This window comes from Oncorhynchus nerka, unplaced genomic scaffold (genome assembly GCF_034236695.1).
Source record: "Oncorhynchus nerka isolate Pitt River unplaced genomic scaffold, Oner_Uvic_2.0 unplaced_scaffold_1175, whole genome shotgun sequence".
NCBI lineage: Eukaryota > Metazoa > Chordata > Actinopteri > Salmoniformes > Salmonidae > Oncorhynchus > Oncorhynchus nerka.
This window is the reverse complement of record NW_027040156.1, coordinates 32,501-52,871: the sequence shown is the minus strand read 5'-3', so window position 1 is coordinate 52,871 and position 20,371 is coordinate 32,501. Positions and strand designations below refer to the sequence as shown.

At 41.9% G+C, this 20,371-nt stretch overlaps 2 protein-coding genes across 2 annotated transcripts; both read right to left on the bottom strand.

Annotated features, from left to right (window-relative positions):
• Positions 1 to 1,033: 1,033 nt before the first annotated feature.
• Positions 1,034 to 7,870, bottom strand: LOC135569247 (NACHT, LRR and PYD domains-containing protein 12-like). The gene is made up of 6 exons (XM_065016024.1): positions 6,830 to 7,870; positions 6,369 to 6,542; positions 4,440 to 4,613; positions 3,064 to 3,237; positions 2,176 to 2,222; positions 1,034 to 1,756 (listed from the first exon to the last, which is right to left on the bottom strand). Exons 1-6 carry the CDS (start codon positions 7,759 to 7,761, stop codon positions 1,227 to 1,229), a joined length of 2,031 nt encoding a protein of 676 aa, XP_064872096.1. The 5' UTR covers positions 7,762 to 7,870; the 3' UTR covers positions 1,034 to 1,226.
• Positions 7,871 to 7,920: 50 nt separating this feature from the next.
• LOC135569248 (NLR family CARD domain-containing protein 3-like) lies at positions 7,921 to 16,785 on the bottom strand. Its single transcript, XM_065016025.1, has 4 exons — positions 16,681 to 16,785; positions 9,328 to 9,412; positions 8,970 to 9,198; positions 7,921 to 8,594 (listed from the first exon to the last, which is right to left on the bottom strand). Exons 3-4 carry the CDS (start codon positions 9,178 to 9,180, stop codon positions 7,936 to 7,938), a joined length of 870 nt encoding a protein of 289 aa, XP_064872097.1. The 5' UTR covers positions 9,181 to 9,198; positions 9,328 to 9,412; positions 16,681 to 16,785; the 3' UTR covers positions 7,921 to 7,935.
• Positions 16,786 to 20,371: the final 3,586 nt, after the last annotated feature.

Here is a 20,371-nt window from a genome sequence, read left to right as displayed (position 1 = left end):
GTGTGTGTGTGTCCAGAGTGTGTGTGTCCAGTGTTTGTGTGTTTGTGTGTGTGTATTTGTCCAGTGTGTGTTTGTCCAGTGTGTGTGTGTCCAGTGTGTGTGTGTGTGTCCTGTGTGTGTGTGTGTATTTGTCCAGTGTGTGTGAGTGTGTGTGTTTGTCCAGTGTGTGTGTGTCCAGTGTGTGTGTGTGTCCAGAGTGTGTGTGTCCCCAGTGTGTGTGTGTGTCCAGTGTGTGTGTGTGTGTCCAGTGTGTGTGTGTGTGTGTGTCCAGAGTGTGTGTGTGTGTCCTGTGCTTGTGTGTCCTGTGTGTGTGTGTGTGTGTGTATTTGTCCAGTGTGTGTGTGTTTGTCCAGAGTATGTGTGTGTGTGTGTCCAGTGTGTGTGTGTGTGTGTCCTGTCTGTGTGTGTGTGTCCAGAGTGTGTGTCCAGAGTGTGTGTGTGTGTCCGGAGTGTGTGTGTGTCCAGTGTGTGTGTGTGTGTGTCCAGAGTGTGTGTGTGTGTCCAGAGTGTGTGTGTGCGTGTGTATTTGTCCAGTGTGTGTGTGTCCAGTGTGTGTGTGTGTGTCCAGTGTGTGTGTGTCCAGTGTGTGTGTGTGTGTGTGTGTGTGTGTCCAGTGTGTGTGTGTGTGTCCAGTGTGTGTGTGTGTCCAGTGTGTGTGTGTGTCCAGTGTGTGTGTGTGTCCAGTGTGTGTGTGTGTCCAGTGTGTGTGTCCAGTGTGTGTGTGTGTCCAGTGTGTGTGTGTGTCCAGTCTGTGTGTGACCATTGTGTGTGTGTCCAGAGTGTGTGTGTGTCCAGAGTGTGTGTGTCCAGAGTGTGTGTGTCCAGAGTGTGTGTGTCCAGTGTGTGTGTGTGTGTGTCCAGAGTGTGTGTGTGTGTCCAGTGTGTGTGTGTGTCCAGAGTGTGTGTGTGCGTGTGTATTTGTCCAGTGTGTGTGTGTCCAGTGTGTGTGTGTGTGTCCAGAGTGTGTGTGTGCGTCCAGTGTGTGTGTGTGTGTGTGTCCACTGTGTGTGTGTGTCCAGTGTGTGTGTGTCCAGTGTGTGTGTGTGTCCAGTGTGTGTGTGTGTCCAGTGTGTGTGTCCAGTGTGTGTGTGTGTCCAGTGTGTGTGTGTGTCCAGTGTGTGTGTGTGTCCAGTGTGTGTGTGTCCTGTGTGTGTGTGTCCTGTGTGTGTGTGTGTGTGTGTGTGTGTGTGTGTCAGGTTATTATTGACACTGAGTCACCATCACCATTATTTCAGGGACACTGAGTCACCATCACCCCAAACCCAAAACCCTGGATAGAGGGGCTCAGTGAATGTGGAGGTGAATGTGATCAGGTGGGTCATTGTGTCAGAGGAGGCTCTATAGAAGGACAGAGTGCCGGCTGACCAGTCCAGATACACTCCTACTCTGTGGGGGCTGGAGGAGGGGACGTCTATGAGAGTGGGATTATTATTGTGCCTGGCAATGTAACTGTTGTCAGTGCAGAACAGACTCCAGGACTTGTCATTGTATCCAAGACAACAGTCATTAACCCTTCCTCTCCTGCTGATTCCTTTATATGTCACTCCTATAACAGCCCTTCTCCCACTCCACTCTACCTCCCAGTAACAGCGCCCAGTCAGACCCTCTCTACACAGCACCTGTCTACAATCCTCAAATCTCTCTGGGTGATGAGGATACGGCTGCTCCTCTGTCCTCCATGTCACCTTTCTGTTCCCCTCAGACAGAGAGAGGTGTCTGTGTGCTGTGTTTGGGTCCAGTGTGAGATCACAGACATCTGATGGATGAAACCAGACACAATATTAGAAATCATCATCATTCACATTAGAATGTTAACTCACTTTTCACTAATTCATTTAATGTAGATGTTTCTAGGTATCAAAAGGAGAAGTTAAGGTAAGTTGAGACTTGTTGAATGATCATATGTTATACTGTATGGTAATATAAAACACACTTATTCCCATTAATTACACACACACACACACACACACACACACACACACACACACACACACACACACAGACACACAGTCAAAGCAACTCTTTGTAAACTTTGGTGTCCCTGATTTCTGCTTCTGTAGAACTACAGCTGATATTTAATATGACCAAGTCAGTAATGATGTTGGTCTTTGACTTTGACTTAACTTGAATTAAGACTTATTCTTAGTCATATTCTTCACAGCAGTCAACACTCACATTTTCTAAGTCCAGGTTTCATTCTGTTCTCTCCACCATGTTCCACACTGTAGCGGTAAGCAGAAGAACAGACAGTTATTGAGGGATACACCTGAACTCACACACACACACACACTGGACACACACATGTATATAGCATATATCAAGCGAATGTTTGTCTGTGTGTGTGTGTGTGTTTGTGACCAGTGTGTTTGTGTCCAGTGTGTGTCTGTGTGTGTCCAGTGTGTGTCTGTGTGTGTCCAGTGTGTGTCCAGTGCTTGTTTGTGTGTTTGTTTTTTTGTGTGTGTACTGTGTGTGTGTGTGTGCGTAAGTCCTGTGTGTGTGTCCAGTTTTTCTGTGTGTGTCCAGTGTGTGTGTGTGTGTGTGTGTGTGTGTCCAGTGTGTGTGTGTGTGTGTGTGTGTACTGTGTGTGTGTACAGTGTGTGTGTGTGTGTGTGTTTGTGTGTGTGTGCGTGTGTACTGTGTGTGTGTCCTGTGTGTTCTGTGTGTGTCCAGTGCTTGTTTGTGTGTGTGTGTGTACGTGTCCAGTTTGTCAGTGTCCAGTATGTGTGTGTGTGTGTGTGTACTGTGTGTGTGTACTGTGTGTGTGTGTGTGTACTGTGTGTGTGTGTGTGTCCAGTGCTTGTTTGTGTGTGTTTACTGTGTGTGTCCAGTTTGTGAGTGTCCAGTATGTGTGTGAGTGTTTGTGTGTGTGTGTGTCCAGTGTGTTTGTGTGTGTGTGTTCAAGAGAACACTGAACACACACAACTTTGTCCACATACAGACAGGACACTCACCCCCCCCCACACACACATAACTTTGTCCAAGTGGTGGTAAGAATGTTTGTCTTAACCAGCCTGATAAGTCCAACATGTCTGATATGAACATTGACATAAACCCTCTACATACTTGAGTTTCTCCAGTCTGCAGTGTGGATCCTCCAGTCCAGCAGAGAGCAGTCTGACTCCTGAGTCTCCTGGGTGATTGTAGCTCAGGTCCAGCTCTCTCAGGTGTGAGGGGTTTGACCTCAGAGCTGAGACCAGAGAAGCACTGCCTTCCTCTGTGACTAGACAGCCTGACAGCCTGACAAAGAGTCAAATCATATTAAAATCACACTGATATTCTCTGGTGGTGAAAATAGTGGCAGAATATTTTTTTCACATATTCAGATATATCAGTGTCCTGAATCCTTCCATATATATTTATAAATGAATGTTTCATTATTAGAATTAACAAATGATCATATAGCATATATTGAACTGAAACCTGACATGAATGTATCATTAATATAAATGATCAAAGTTTTGCCTGCAGATAGAAACATGTATAGTACAAATATTATAGTTGACTGACCAGACCAGTTTAAAAAGCAGAATCAGTCAGAAGACAGACAGTGAGGAATCAGATTTAGATTGTATTGAGTATACAGTCCACACCATATCTATTTAGACAGTGAAGTATCAGATGTAGATTGTATTGAGTATACAGTCCACACCATATCTATTTAGACAGTGAGGTATCAGATTTAGATTGTATTGAGTATACAGTCCACACCATATCTATTTAGACAGTGAGGTATCAGATGTAGATTGTATTGAGTATACAGTCCACACCATATCTATTTAGACAGTGAGGTATCAGATTTAGATTGTATTGAGTATACAGTCCACACCATATCTATTTAGACAGTGAGGTATCAGATGTAGATTGTATTGAGTATACAGTCCACACCATATCTATTTAGACAGTGAGGTATCAGATGTAGATTGTATTGAGTATACAGTCCACACCATATCTATTTAGACAGTGAGGTATCAGATTTAGATTGTATTGAGTATACAGTCCACACCATATCTATTTAGACAGTGAGGTATCAGATTTAGATTGTATTGAGTATACAGTCCACACCATATCTATTTAGACAGTGAGGTATCAGATTTAGATTGTATTGAGTATACAGTCCACAATATATATTATACTGACCTCAAACACATCCAAAATATTATCACTTTTTCAAATGGGAGAACTAGATACATAAAGTGCTTTCATTTATAAACAGTAAAATATATATGTATGAAAATACCTTTAAATAAAAGGTGACATTCTGTACTGTCTCCCAATTTGAAACATTCTGTCTCAAATCCAAAATGCTGGAGCAAAGCACCAAATGTAAAACTGTAAGCTTCACTGTCCAAACACATATGGTGTGGACTATGTGTGTCTGGTAAACACATGTGGATCGGGTGAACAGTTATCACTTGTTGACCAACTACAGGAATACTGACCTCAGAGTCTCCAGTTTACAGTGGGGATTCCCCAGTCCAGCAGAGAGCAGCTTCACTCCTGAATCCTTCAGGTCATTGTTACTCAGGTCCAGCTCTCTCAGGTGTGAGGGGTTTGAACTGAGAACTGAGGCCAACACTTTACAGGATGTGTCTGTGAGTTTACAGACAGTGAGTCTGAAACACAGAAGAAATACAATGACAGACAGGTTATATTAAAATATTTCACTTAGCTTTCCCTGCTTACACTGTAAATAAATGTGTCTCTATACTCCAGCATTTTGGATTTCAGATCAAATGTTTCATATGAGGTGACAGTATATAATGTCACCTTTTATTTGAGGATATTTTAATACATATCTGTTTCACCATTTAGACTAATGACTTTATGTATCTAGTCCCCCCTTTTGAAGAAGTCATAACTATTCTGACACTTAAAGTGATTAGACAAAAGTATATCTGGTCCCATATTCCTCGAGCACAATGAGACATCAAGCCTGTGACGCCTTGACTGAGAAAGATCATGAATGAATCATGAATAATAATGAGTGAGAAAGTTACAGAGGCTACAACAAAACATGCTAACCTCTCACCATTACCAATAACAGAGGCTACAACAAAACATGCTAACCTCTCACCATTACCAATAACAGAGGCTACAACAAAACATGCTAACCTCTCACCATTACCAATAACAGAGACTACAACAAAACATACTAACCTCTCACCATTACCAATAACAGAGGCTACAACAAAACATGCTAATCAGAATGTTTCAAATGTTTCAGTTTATAATGTAACCTTTTATTTGTATTTTAATACATATCTGTTTCACTATTTAGAAAAATTAAATTAATTTAATGTATCTAGTCCCCGCATTTGAGCAGCTTCACTTGTCCCCCCTTTTGAAGAAGTCCTCGAACACAATGAGACATCAAGCCTGTGACGCCTTGACTGAGAAAGATCATGAATAATAATGAGTGAGAAAGTTAAAGAGGCTACAACAAAACATGCTAACCTCTCACCATTACCAATAACAGAGGCTACAACAAAACATGTTAACCTCTCACCATTACCAATAACAGAGGCTACAACAAAACATGCTAACCTCTCACCATTACCAATAACAGAGACTACAACAAAACATGCTAACCTCTCACCATTACCAATAACAGAGGCTACAACAAAACATACTAACCTCTCACCATTACCAATAACAGAGGCTACAACAAAACATGCTAATCTCTCACCATTACCAATAACAGAGGCTACAACAAAACATGCTAACCTCTCACCATTACCAATAACAGAGGCTACAACAAAACATGCTAACCTCTCACCATTACCAATAACAGAGGATACAACAAAACATGCTAATCTCTCACCATTACCAATAACAGAGGCTACAACAAAACATGCTAACCTCTCACCATTACCAATAACAGAGGCTACAACAAAACATGCTAACCTCTCACCATTACCAATAACAGAGGCTACAACAAAACATACTAACCTCTCACCATTACCAATAACAGAGGGGGTATGATGTTTGTACCTCTAACTTTCTCATTCATCATCATTCACGATTAATTCATAATTATGGTAGCATCCACATGAATGTAGAAGTGTTCAGAAACATCTTCTATTCTTACTGACAATACAAGTAAAGTGACTCCAAAATGACAGGACATTATTCACCATTCAGTTTCTATTAGGAAAACATCTAAAACACAACCAAGACAAACTGGAAATGCATTCAACAAGTTAGTAGAATCACAAGCTTGATGTAATCACTGCAGGCATGGAATATGGGACCAAATACTAAACGTATGACTACTTTAATACACTATAAGTGAATATAACCGAATAATTACGACTTTTCAAATGGGAGAACTACATACATAAAGTGCTTTCATATCTGATAATACTGACCTCAGAGTCTCCAGTTTACAGTGGGGATTCCCCAGTCCAGCAGAGAGCAGCTTCACTCCTGAATCCTTCAGGTCATTGTTACTCAGATCCAGCTCTCTCAGGTGTGAGGGGTTTGACCTCAGAGCTGAGACCAGAGAAGCACAGCCTTCCTCTGTGACTCCACAGCCTGACAGCCTGACAAAGAGATCATCATGACTTCACAAACACACTGTTAATTTAACACCAGTAGTGTAGAAGGACAATGGCAGATGCATTTAGTTAATTCTCCCAAACAACATATAGATTCATCTTCCGTCTCCTAGAAATGTATGGTCATATTGTTATACTAATGTGAAAATCAATGAATTTATTCAATATGTTTTTACAATATAATATTATATACATATTATAATACATATTTTTCTCTGAACTGAATATTTCTTCCTGATGATTAGTTCTTATATGTCATTTTATTTACTCACAGAGCAGCTCTGGAGGCTTTGACCACTGGCAGCAGCCTCAGAAGACCTTCCTCTGATCTGGAGTATTTCTTCAGGTCAAACACATCCAGCTCCTTTTCTGAAGTCAGCAACACAAAGACCAGAGCTGACCACTGTGCAGGTGACAGTTTGGGTTTTGAGAGACTTCCTGAGTTCAGGAAGCGTTGGATCTCCTCCACTAGAGAATGGTCATTCAGTTCATTCAGACAGTGGAACAGATTGATGCTCCTCTCTGGAGAGAGATCCTCCCCGATCTTCTCCTTGATGTACTCGACTGTTTCTTCATGGCTCTGTGAGTTGCTTCTTGGCTTTGTCAGTAGACCTCGTAAGTGTTTCTGATTGGACTCCAGTGAGAGGCCCAGAAGGAAGCGGAGGAAAAGGTCCAGGTTTCCCATCTCACTTTGTAAGGCTTTATCCACAGCACTCTTATAGAAAGTAACTTCAGGCTCGTCGTTTGTTTGCAGTTCATCCATTAGATTCTCATTGTTGTTGATGAATGAGAGGAACACATATACAGCAGCCAGAAACTCCTGAATGCTCAGATGAACAAAGCAGTACACCTTGTCCTGGTACAGCCCACATTCCTCTTTAAAGAGCTGTGTGCACAATCCTGAGTACACTGAGGCTTCATTAACATCAATGCCAGACTCTTTCAGGTCTTCTTCATAGAAAATCAGATTGCCCTTCACAAGCTGTTGAAAAGCCAGTTTTCCCAGTGACAGAATGCTCTCTTTATTCCAGTGTGGACCTGTCTCTTCTTTCCCAAGATACTTTTCATTCTTCTGTTTGGTATGAAACACCACAAGGTGTGTGTACATCTCAGTCAGAGTCTTGGGCATCTCTTCTCTCTTATGTTTCAACATGTGTTCAAGGACTATAGCAGAAATCCAACAGAAGACTGGAATGTGGCACATGATGTGGAGGCTCCTTGATGTCTTTATGTGTGAGATGATTCTGCTGGCCAGGTCCTCATCACTGAATCTCTTCCTGAAGTACTCCTCCTTCTGTGGGTCATTGAACCCTCGTACCTTCTGTTACCTGGTCAACACACCCTGAAGGGATCTTATTGGCTGCTGCAGGTCGGGTAGTTATCCAGAGGAGAGCAGAGGGAAGCAGATTTCCCTGATGAGATTTGTCAGCAGAACATCCACTGAGGTTGACTCTGTGACGTCCCAACAGATCTTGTTCTTCTGGAAGTCTAGGGGCAGTCGGCACTCATCCAGACCATCAAAGATGAACAGAACTTTGTACTTGTTGTAGTTGGAGATTCTTGATTGTTTGGTTTCCATTGAGAAGTGATTAAGAAGTTCAATGAAAGTGTGTTTGTCCTCTTTCATCAAATTCAGCTCCCGAAAAGGGAATGAAAATACAAATTGGACATCCTGGTTTGCTTTTCCTTCAGCCCAGTCCAGAATGAACTTCTGCACAGAGACTGTTTTTCCAATGCCAGCGACTCCCTTTGTCAGCACAGTTCTGATAAGTTTGTCTTGTCCAGTTAAGGGTTTGAAGATGTCGTTACATTTGATTGCAGTCTCTGGTCTTGCTTGTTTCCTGGTTGTTGTCTCAATCTGTCTCAGCTCATGTTCATTATTGACCTCTCCTGTTCCACCCTCTGTGATGTAGAGCTCTGTGTAGATCTTATTGAGAAGTGTTGGGTTTCCTTGTTTAGCGATCCCCTCAAATACACATTGAAACTTCTTCTTTAGATTAGATTTGAGTTCACGTTGGCAAATCACAGCGAGCTCATCTGAATGAAGAATAACACAGAGGATATTAATATTACATCTGTTTTAAAGCCTACAGTATTGAAGGACTGTTATAAAGTTGTAAATTATAATAATGTATTCTCTAAACTGACTGTATAAATGTGTAAATGTTTTGATAATGCATTACAGACTGGTGTGACTGATTATATTATTATTGGTATTATTGATGGTATTATTAATGTTCTCTCTCTAAATGAATCACCACAACACATCCCTGCTGCTACTTGATGAGGTCACTAGGTGTTGTGTTAAGGCTGCTACAATATCATTGAGTTACACAGCTACTTTAGCTGTACTTTAGCTACAGCTTTTAAATGTTATAAAACAGCATTCAACATGAGGCAGACAGATCTTACATTTCTCCAGTGTGTCAGCAAGCTCCTTCTGGTTCATTTTCCTCAGGATGTGCAGTGTGATCTTCAGAGCCCCCTCTCTGGCACTGCTCTCCTGCTTCTCATCTTCAGCATCCACCACTTCCTTATCCTGCTTCTGACTCTCAAAGCCTTCTGGGAGTTCTGGACTAAGAATCCTCTTGAACATCTTCAGCTCGTTCTTCACAAATGTCATAATATTCTCTTCAAGCAACTGAAATAAATCAAGTAAATAAGTTAAGCAAGAGAAGAAATGCTTTCTCATTAACACATTAATGAATGATTGACAGATCAACTTTACTTGAGGTCAACAAAAACAAATGTACATAACAGGACCACATACACTGAATATGGAGGCCAGGTCTGTTTGATGACTCTGGGAAGACTGACCACTGAGAATCTCTGACTCTGATCTCTCCTGTTGATTTCTGTGGACAAAACATCAGATTACATCTCCTCATCCAGGGAGTGAGTGAGTGAGTGAGTACAGACAGACAGACAGACAGACAGACAGACAGACAGACAGACAGACAGACAGACAGACAGACAGAAAAATAATATAAATAATATATATATATATTTTAAATATATATCTGCCTCACTCTCAGAGAAATCAGTAGTACTACTAGGTTTTACACAGTAAAAATATATATCTACATCACTCTCAGAGAAATCAGTAGTACTGCTAGATTTTACACAGTAATAATATATATCTGCCTCACTCTCAGAGAAATCAGTAGTACTGCTAGGTTTTACACAGTAATAATATATATCTGCCTCACTCTCAGATAAATCAGTAGTACTGCTAGGTTTTACACAGTAATAATATATAAATCAAATCAAATTGTATTTGTCACATACAAATGGTTAGCAGATGTTAATGTGAGTGTAGCGAAATGCTTGTGCTTCTAGTTCCGACAATGCAGTAATAACCAACAAGTAATCTAACTAACAATTCCAAAACTACTGTCTTATACACAGTGTAAGGGGATAAAGAATATGTACATAAGGATATATGAATGAGTGATGGTACAGAGCAGCATAGGCAAGATACAGTAGATGGTATCGAGTACAGTATATACATATGAGATGAGTATGTAAACAAAGTGACATAGTTAAAGTGGCTAGTGATACATGTATTACATAAGGATGCAGTCGATGATATAGAGTACAGTATATACGTATGCATATGAGATGAATAATGTAGGGTAAGTAACATTACATAAGGTAGCATTGTTTAAAGTGGCTAGTGATATATTTACATCATTTCCCATCAATTCCCATTATTAAAGTGGCTGGAGTTGAGTCAGTGTCAGTGTGTTGGCAGCAGCCACTCAATGTTAGTGGTGGCTGTTTAACAGTCTGATGGCCTTGAGATAGAAGCTGTTTTCAGTCTCTCGGTCCCAGCTTTGATGCACCTGTACTGACCCCGCCTTCTGGATGATAGCGGGGTGAACAGGCAGTGGCTCGGGTGGTTGATGTCCTTGATGATCTTTATGGCCTTCCTGTAACATCGGGTGGTGTAGGTGTCCTGGAGGGCAGGTAGTTTGCCCCTGGTGATGCGTTGTGCAGACCTCACTACCCTCTGGAGAGCCTTACGGTTGAGGGCGGAGCAGTTGCCGTACCAGGCGGTGATACAGCCCGCCAGGATGCTCTCGATTGTGCATCTGTAGAAGTTTGTGAGTGCTTTTGGTGACAAGCCCAATTTCTTCAGCCTCCTGAGGTTGAAGAGGCGCTGCTGCGCCTTCTTCACGATGCTGTCTGTGTGAGTGGCCCAATTCAGTTTGTCTGTGATGTGTATGCCGAGGAACTTAAAACTTGCTACCCTCTCCACTACTGTTCCATCGATGTGGATAGGGGGTGTTCCCTCTGCTATTTCCTGAAGTCCACAATCATCTCCTTAGTTTTGTTGACGTTGAGTGTGAGGTTATTTTCCTGACACCACACTCCGACGGCCCTCACCTCCTCCCTGTAGGCCGTCTCGTCGTTGTTGGTAATCAAGCCTACCACTGTTGTGTCGTCCGCAAACTTGATGATTGAGTTGGAGGCGTGCGTGGCCACGCAGTCGTGGGTGAACAGGGAGAACAGGAGAGGGCTCAGAACGCACCCTTGTTGGGCCCCAGTGTTGAGGATCAGCGGGGAGGAGATGTTGTTGCCTACGCTCACCACCTGGAGGCGGCCCGTCAGGAAGTCCAGTACCCAGTTGCACAGGGCGGGGTCGAGACCCAGGGTCTCGAGCTTGATGACGAGCTTGGAGGGTACTATGGTGTTGAATGCCGAGCTGTAGTCGATGAACAGCATTCTCGATAGGTATTCCTCTTGTCCAGATGGGTTGGGGCAGTGTGAAGTGTGGTTGAGATTGCATCGTCTGTGGACCTATTTGGGCGGTAAGCAAATTGGAGTGGGTCTAGGGTGTCAGGTAGGGTGGAGGTGATATGGTCCTTGACTAGTCTCTCAAAGCACTTCATGATGACGGAAGTGAGTGCTACGGGGCGGTAGTCGTTTAGCTCAGTTACCTTAGCTTTCTTGGGAACAGGAACAATGGTGGCCCTCTTGAAGCATGTGGGAACAGCAGACTGGTATAGGGATTGATTGAATATGTCCGAAAACACCCCGGCCAGCTGGTCTGCATGCTCTGAGGGCGCGGCTGGGGATGCCGTCTGGGCCTGCAGCCTTGCGAGGGTTAACACGTTTAAATGTCTTACTCACCTCGGCTGCAGTGAAGGAGAGGCCGCATGTTTTCGTTGCAGGCCGTGTCAGTGGCACTGTATTGTCCTCAAAGCGGGCAAAAAGTTATTTAGTCTGCCTGGGAGCAAGACATCCTGGTCCATGACTGGGCTGGATTTCTTCTTGTAGTCCGTGATTGACTGTAGACCCTGCCACATGCCTCTTGTGTCTGAGCCGTTGAATTGAGATTCTACTTTGTCTCTGTACTGACGCTTAGCTTGTTTGATAGCCTTGCGGAGGGAATAGCTGCACTGTTTGTATTCGGTCATGTTACCAGTCACCTTGCCCTGATTAAAAGCAGTGGTTCGCGCTTTCAGTTTCACGCGAATGCTGCCATCAATCCACGGTTTCTGGTTAGGGAATGTTTTAATCGTTGCTATGGGAACGACATCTTCAACGCACGTTCTAATGAACTCGCACACCGAATCAGCGTATTCGTCAATATTGTTATCTGACGCAATACGAAACATATCCCAGTCCACGTGATGGAAGCAGTCTTGGAGTGTGGAGTCAGCTTGGTCGGACCAACGTTGGACAGACCTCAGCGTGGGAGCCTCTTGTTTTAGTTTCTGTCTGTAGGCAGGGATCAACAAAATGGAGTCGTGGTCAGCTTTTCCGAAAGGGGGCGGGGCAGGGCCTTACATGAGTCGCGGAAGTTAGAGTAACAATGATCCAAGGTTTTTCCACCCCTGCTTGCACAATCGATATGCTGATAAAATTTAGGGAGTCTTGTTTTCAGATTAGCCATGTTAAAATCCCCAGCTACAATGAATGCAGCCTCCGGATAAATGGATTCCAGTTTGCAAAGAGTCAAATAAAGTTTGTTCAGAGCCATCGATGTGTCTGCTTGGGGGGATATATACGGCTGTGATTATAATCGAAGAGAATTCTCTTGGTAGATAATGCGGTCTACATTTGATTGTGAGGAATTCTAAATCAGGTGAACAGAAGGATTTGAGTTCCTGTATGTTTCTTTCATCACACCATGTCTCGTTAGCCATAAGGCATACGCCCCCGCCCCTCTTCTTACCAGAAAGATGTTTGTTTCTGTCGGCGCGATGCGTGGAGAAACCCGTTGGCTGCACCGTCTCGGATAGCGTCTCTCCAGTGAGCCATGTTTCCGTGAAGCAAAGAACGTTACAGTCTCTGATGTCCCTCTGGAATGCTACCCTTGCTCGGATTTCATCAACCTTGTTGTCAAGAGACTGGACATTGGCGAGAAGAATGCTAGGGAGTGGTGCACGATGTGCCCGTCTCGGAGTCTGACCAGAAGACCGCCTCGTTTCCCTCTTTTCGGAGTCATTTTTTGGGTCGCTGCATGGAATCAATTCCGTTGGCCTGTTTGAAAGGCAGAACACAGGATCCGCATCGCGAAAAAACATATTATTGGTCGTACTGATGGTGAGTTGACGCTGATCTTATATTCAGTAGTTCTTCTCGACTGTATGTAATGAAACCTAAGATGACCTGGGGTACTAATGTATGAAATAACACGTAAAAAAACAAAAAACTGCATAGTTTCCTAGGAACGCGGCGAGGCGGCCATCTCTGTCGGCGCCGGAAGTCAATTATATCTGCCTCACTCTCAGAGATATCAGTAGTACTGCTAGGTTTTACACAGTAATAATATATATCTGTCTCACTCTCAGAGAAATCAGTAGTACTACTAGGTTTTACACAGTAATAAACTATAGCTGCCTCACTCTCAGAGAAATCAGTAGTACTGCTAGGTTTTACACAGTAATAAACTATATCTGCCTCACTCTCAGAGAAATCAGTAGTACTACTAGGTTTTACACAGTAATAATATATATCTGCCTCACTCTCAGAGAAATCAGTAGTACTGCTAGGTTTTACACAGTAATAACATATATCTGCCTCACTCTCAGAGATATCAGTAGTACTGCTAGGTTTTACACAGTAATAATATATATCTGCCTCACTCTCAGAGAAATCAGTAGTACTGCTAGGTTTTACACAGTAATAACATATATCTGCCTCACTCTCAGAGATATCAGTAGTACTGCTAGGTTTTACACAGTAATAATATATATCTGCCCCACTCTCAGAGAAATCAGTAGTACTGCTAGGTTTTACAGAGTAATAATATATATCTGCCTCACTCTCAGAGAAATCAGTAGTACTGCTAGGTTTTACACAGTAATAATATATATCTGCCCCACTCTCAGAGAAATCAGTAGTACTACTAGGTTTTACACAGTAATAATATATATCTGCCTCACTCTCAGAGATATCAGTAGTACTGCTAGGTTTTACACAGTAATAAACTATATCTGCCTCACTCTCAGAGAAATCAGTAGTACTACTAGGTTTTACACAGTAATAATATATATCTGCCTCACTCTCAGAGAAATCAGTAGTACTGCTAGGTTTTACACAGTAATAATATATATCTGCCTCACTCTCAGAGAAATCAGTAGTACTGCTAGGTTTTATACAGTAATAATATATATCTGCCTCACTCTCAGAGAAATCAGTAGTACTGCTAGGTTTTACACAGTAATAATATATATCTGCCTCACTCTCAGAGAAATCAGTAGTACTGCTAGGTTTTACACAGTAATAATATATATCTGTCTCACTCTCAGAGAAATCAGTAGTACTGCTAGGTTTTATACAGTAATAATATATATCTGCCTCACTCTCAGAGAAATCAGTAGTACTGCTAGGTTTTACACAGTAATAATATATATCTGCCACATTCTCAGAGGAATCAGTAGTACTGCTAGGTTTAACACAGTAATAATATATATCTGCCTCACTCTCAGAGAAATCAGTACTACTGCTGGTTTTAATCAGTCAAATGTCACAAATAAATACATTTTTAATAAAGAACTGTATAAATGATTTGATGCAGTTTGGCCATTAGATTCTCATTGTTGTTGATGAATGAGAGGAACACATATACAGAAGCCAGAAACTCCTGAATGCTCAGATGAACAAAGCAGTACACCTTGTTCTGGTACAGCCCACGTTCCTCTTTAAAGAGCTGTGATGACTTGTGACATCAATATTTACATTTTTTTAAAAATTAATTCAATACAGTAATATAAAACATTTTATATTCTAGTCATTCAGCAGATGTTTTAGGGTTTCCCAAAAGCATTTCATCATTAGTATCGTTGCAGGATAATGATTAAATCTATGAGCTGTTTCAAAAACAATTGTTATTTCCATTTCACTTGAAAACGCCGTAATCTACCACCTGTCTCAGACCACTAGAACAGCTGAGTAATCTACCACCTGTCTCAGACCACTAGAACAGCTGAGTAATCTACCACCTGTCTCAGACCACTAGAACAGCTGAGTAATCTAACACCTGCCTCAGACCACTAGAACAGCTGAGTAATCTACCACCTGTCTCAGACCACTAGAACAGCTGAGTAATCTAACACCTGCCTCAGACCACTAGAACAGATGAGTAATCTAACACCTGTCTCAGACCACTAGAACAGCTGAGTAATCTAACACCTGCCTCAGACCACTAGAACAGCTGAGTAAACTAACACCTGCCTCAGACCACTAGAACAGCTGAGTAATCTAACACCTGTCTCAGACCACTAGAACATCTGAGTAATCTAGCACCTGTCTCAGACCACTAGAACATCTGAGTAATCTAGCACCTGTCTCAGACCACTAGAACATCTGAGTAATCTAGCACCTGTCTCAGACCACTAGAACATCTGAGTAATCTAGCACCTGTCTCAGACCACTAGAACAGCTGAGTAATCTAGCACATGTCTCAGACCACTAGAACATCTGAGTAATCTAGCACCTGTCTCAGACCACTAGAACAGCTGAGTAATCTAACACCTGTCTCAGACCACTAGAACAGCTGAGTAATCTAACACCTGCCTCAGACCACTAGAACTGCTGAGTAATCTAACACCTGCCTCAGACCACTAGAACAGCTGAGTAATCTAACACCTGTCTCAGACCACTAGAACAGCTGAGTAATCTAACAACTGTCTCAGACCACACAAACAGCTGAGTAATCTAACACCTGCCTCAGACCACTAGAACAGCTGAGTGATCTAACACCTGCCTCAGACCACTAGAACAGCTGAGTAATCTAACACCTGCCTCAGACCACTAGAACAGCTGAGTAATCTACCACCTGCCTCAGACTACTAGAACAGCTGAGTAATCTAACACCTGTCTCAGACCACTAGAACAGCTGAGTAATCTACCACCTGCCTCAGACCACTAGAACAGCTGAGTAAACTAACACCTGCCTCAGACCACTAGAACAGCTGAGTAAACTAACACCTGCCTCAGACCACTAGAACAGCTGAGTAATATAACACCTGCCTCAGACCACTAGAACAGCTGAGTAAACTAACACCTGCCTCAGACCACTAGAACAGCTGAGTAATCTAACACCTGCCTCAGACCACTAGAACAGCTGAGTAAACTAACACCACTCGTAGATCAGCTGAGTGAGTCGTTAGATAATTTTTGCCCTTCCGCATGACTTTATACACAGAAGATCTCTGCTAAACATATAATCACATGGTTTATCAGTCTCTGTGACACCGATAAATTCAGAACAAAGTTGCCAACGTCTTTGCAATTGATTCAAACAAGGGACTTCTACAAATTTGCTTCAAATGAAAACCGAGATGACTGCATTAAACTATGAACTGTTGGCTTTAGGCCTATTTCAATCATATTGTTCAATATATTGAGTTCTATTTTGCTACTTGTAGGCTACTCTGTAATTTGTCTCATTATATTTAATGATGTGTAACATGAACACAATGTCAAATCTGGGATTTACTGCATTTTAATTGGGTAAGCATTAGAATAAGTCTCCTCAATCTTTGTGGTCAGTATTGTGACATAATTATAATGTTAAGGAAATATTTGAATGGAGAAAGCTGATCTGAGAGCAGTGCTCCCTTTCTTTCTATACTATCAGTATTGATACATGATCTGGACGTGATACCTTGTTGTGCTGCTGATCCAGTTTCTACTGGTTTGCCTGATGATATGGGACTCTGCCCTGTTCACCAGACGTGCTCGTTGCCCTTAAACCTTGGAAATAGTAACACAAAATAAAAATTATGAGACTATAAGGAGAACCAGTACTGAGTCAATATGCAGGGTACCAGGTAGTTGAGGTAATAATGAGACTATAAGGAGTACCAGTACTGAGTCAATGTGCAGGGTACCAGGTAGTTGAGGTAATAATGAGGCTATAAGGAGTACCAGTACTGAGTCAATGTGCAGGGTACCAGGTAGTTGAGGTAATAATGAGACTATAAGGAGTACCAGTACTGAGTCAATGTGCAGGGTACCAGGTAGTTGAGGTAATAATGAGACTATAAGGATAACCAGTATTGAGTCAATGTGCAGGGTACCGGGTAGTTGAGGTAATAATGAGACTATAAGGAGTACCAGTACTGAGTCAATGTGCAGGGTACCAGGTAGTTGAGGTAATAATGAGACTATAAGGAGAACCAGTACTGAGTCAATGTGCAGGGTACCAGGTAGTTGAGGTAATAATGAGACTATAAGGAGTACCAGTACTGAGTCAATGTGCAGGGTACCAGGTAGTTGAGGTAATAATGAGACTATAAGGAGAACCAGTACTGAGTCAATGTGCAGGGTACCGGGTAGTTGAGGTAATAATGAGGCTATAAGGAGAACCAGTACTGAGTCACTGAGAATCTCTGACTCTGATCTCTCCTGTTGGTTTCTGTGGACAAAACATGAGATTACATCTCCTCATCCAGGGAGTTCACACACACACACACACACACACACACACACACACACACACACACACACACACACACACACACACACACACACACACACACACACACACACAGGGAGGGAATGTTGTGTTTGTTTAATATTGTTTTAGGACTATGAAAATGGACAAAATTATTAGCCTATTGATTATGAAAACAACAACAATAAATGGGAAAATGGGAGGAGAAATGACTAGAGACAGTGTTGTTTAACTCACTGACCAGGACCCATGAGTTCTTCTTACCTTTGTTCAGTAGAAAAGTCTCCCTTTCTAAATTTTAGAGGAGGATCCATAGACTGGTCACTCTTCATGGACACACAGCCACAAATAGAACTGACTTCTAGACGCTCGTTGCAGGCGCGAGCAGTGTGTCATTTTAATAACGAGATTAATTTATCGACGCGAGCGTTGTAGTCAGTCTGTCAGCCCCGCTAAAAGGCTGGTGTCGTTACTCTGCCTTCTCCGGGGGCATGTTGAGGTAAATTTACTAACCGGGAGGGTTGAATGATGTGATTTATTGAGGGCTGGAAGACGCACTCGAGGTTGTTTACTCACAATATCAGATATTAAGATGATTTTTTATAATGAATGTATACTGAGGTTGAGGTTCTGACTAGTGATTATTTACCCGGGGTTCAATACCTGCTATTGAGGCGTCCTGAAAATAATATTCTAAAAGTTCGGTCCTTGGACACAGAGGTTTAAACACACTCCATCAGAAACAACCAGGGGAGCCGGTGATGATTAGTGGAGCTATGGATTTAACTAGGAATGCTGCTGGCTAGAGTAGAAATGCAGCTTATAGAGATGTACTGATAGCTATGGTAACTAGGATGCTGCTGGTAGATTAGCAAACTAGATTACCGAGCTGTACCGACTAGCTAGGATAACTAGGATGCTGTTGGTAGAGTAGCAAACTAGATTACCGAGCTGTACCGACTAGCTAGAATAACTAGGATGCTGTTGGTAGATTAGCAAACTAGTTTACCGAGCTGTACCGACTAGCTAGGATAACTAGGATGCTGTTGGTAGATTAATAAAACTAGATTACCGAGTCTGTACCGACTAGCTAGGATAACTAGGATGCTGTTGGTAGAGTAGCTAGCTAATTACCGAGCTGTACCGACTAGCTAGCAGGTCGTTCGTCTGTCCCTCGTCTCGATGATGATGAATCCGGTGAACCACAAAATGAAACGAGGATAGAGAGTGAAAAGGATCTGGCTACACTCATAATGTCCCTCACCGTAAAGAAAAAAAGCAAATTGAACAATAAACTTCGGTGTCTCAACACTAAAACAAACTGTCGTTATTCCCCAAGATCACCTCAGTCCACTCTGCGCGTAACCGGACAATATCCACACCGAACGTGGACGCGGACAGTTCTGTACGGGGACGCGGACAGTTCCAGAACGCGGACATCTTTACAGTGCAACACATATAACCTAAACAAACATTTTACAGTGGGTTACATTTTAGTAATATTCATTTTTTATTATTGCTGATTTAACAAACATTTTTACAAAATTATGACAACATTTTGAGATCAAACATTCAGTTTTTTTATGACAAATGTTGAGATCTGTTGTCCATATGACCAAAGTGTCTGAGTAGAAAATTGGTCGTATAATGTTACACTGAGAATAAAGACATTTTATGGGTTATGGGTATAAATGACCTAGTTTCTACCCATTGCCTGAAATTACCTACCCACCTAGTCAGCAGAGGTTTAAGTAGTTTTTAGGACACCTCGTGGGAAGCTGTCCTAATTAGTTAACAGATTGTCTAACAGCAGGTGTCCTAAGTAGTTAAGAGTTAACAGCAGGTGTCTTGATAATACTATAGAATAATGCAGTGAGTCAGTGGTTCCTGTTCAACATGTAATTGCATTGCAGTAGTTAAAAATAATGTTTTATATTTCTATGTGATCAATCCATTAATAATATAGACCTACATGCAACAGTATGTCTTGTGCTTTTGGCAATGAGTTATGTATGATAATTTGCATAATAAGTGATACCATGTATGCATAGCATTTGACTTCATTTTTGCTGATTAACTCATGCTTATTTCTGAAGATTAACTCAGGTTGGAGTTGGAGCTGTGACCGAAGGGTGGCTGGTTCAAACCCAGGCCGGGCGCAGGAAAAAACACCAGAATTGATCTGACCACTGGAGGGCTGCTTCATTCACATCCTCAAAACATGAACCTTTTGTTGATCAGAACTCTAGAGGTTCTTCTTCACTGAACCAAAAAATATATATAATTTTATTGATTCCATATATTAAGGAAGTGATAGAAGCCTTTTTGGTTTAGAAGGAATAAGTCTAATAATAAACATTATTTTCTAAACACATGTTATTTTTCTTTTGATCTTGTTGTTATTTAATTATCTACATCATGTTATTTCAAGTTCTCTCTTTGGAGCGCAACATCATGTTGTTAAAAAATAATCCTAAATTGGGGATGGATATAAATTGGGCAATTGAAGGTATCTGGGGTGTAATATGTGTTCAATGAAAATGAACATTGTAGGCAACATTATTGGCAAGGGACTTCATGCCTACTATGCCAAAGATATTTGAGTTGTTAAACAGGTGTAGATAAAAATGTTGAGTTAATATTGTTAAAATTGTCAATATTCTGGCAATAACAGACCATCAAATTGGTTAAAAACATGCATTCCATTATATTAGGAATAATACCTAAGAGCAGGCAAAGTGGTTTTGTCATGTAAAAAATCCTATCAAATGTCTTACATTGCAACTGCAGTACAGTCAGGGTGCCAAGAAGTTGGAACCCCTGCAGTACCTCCACAGACCCCGGATTGAGAACCCCTGCAGTACCTCCACAGACCCCGGATTGAGAACCCCTGCAGTAC

Coding starts and splice junctions, on each gene's coding strand:
- LOC135569247 (XM_065016024.1), bottom strand. CDS start 7,761: ATGTGCCACATTCCAGTCTTCTGTTGGATTTCTGCTATAGTCCTTGAA. Junction 3,238..4,439: donor TGTAAACTGGAGACTCTGAG/GTCAGTATTCCT, acceptor ACTCTTTGTCAG/GCTGTCAGGCTGTCTAGTCA. Junction 2,223..3,063: donor TGCAGACTGGAGAAACTCAA/GTATGTAGAGGG, acceptor TTACCGCTACAG/TGTGGAACATGGTGGAGAGA.
- LOC135569248 (XM_065016025.1), bottom strand. CDS start 9,180: ATGACATTTGTGAAGAACGAGCTGAAGATGTTCAAGAGGATTCTTAGT. Junction 8,595..8,969: donor TGCTGACACACTGGAGAAAT/GTAAGATCTGTC, acceptor TTCTTCATTCAG/ATGAGCTCGCTGTGATTTGC.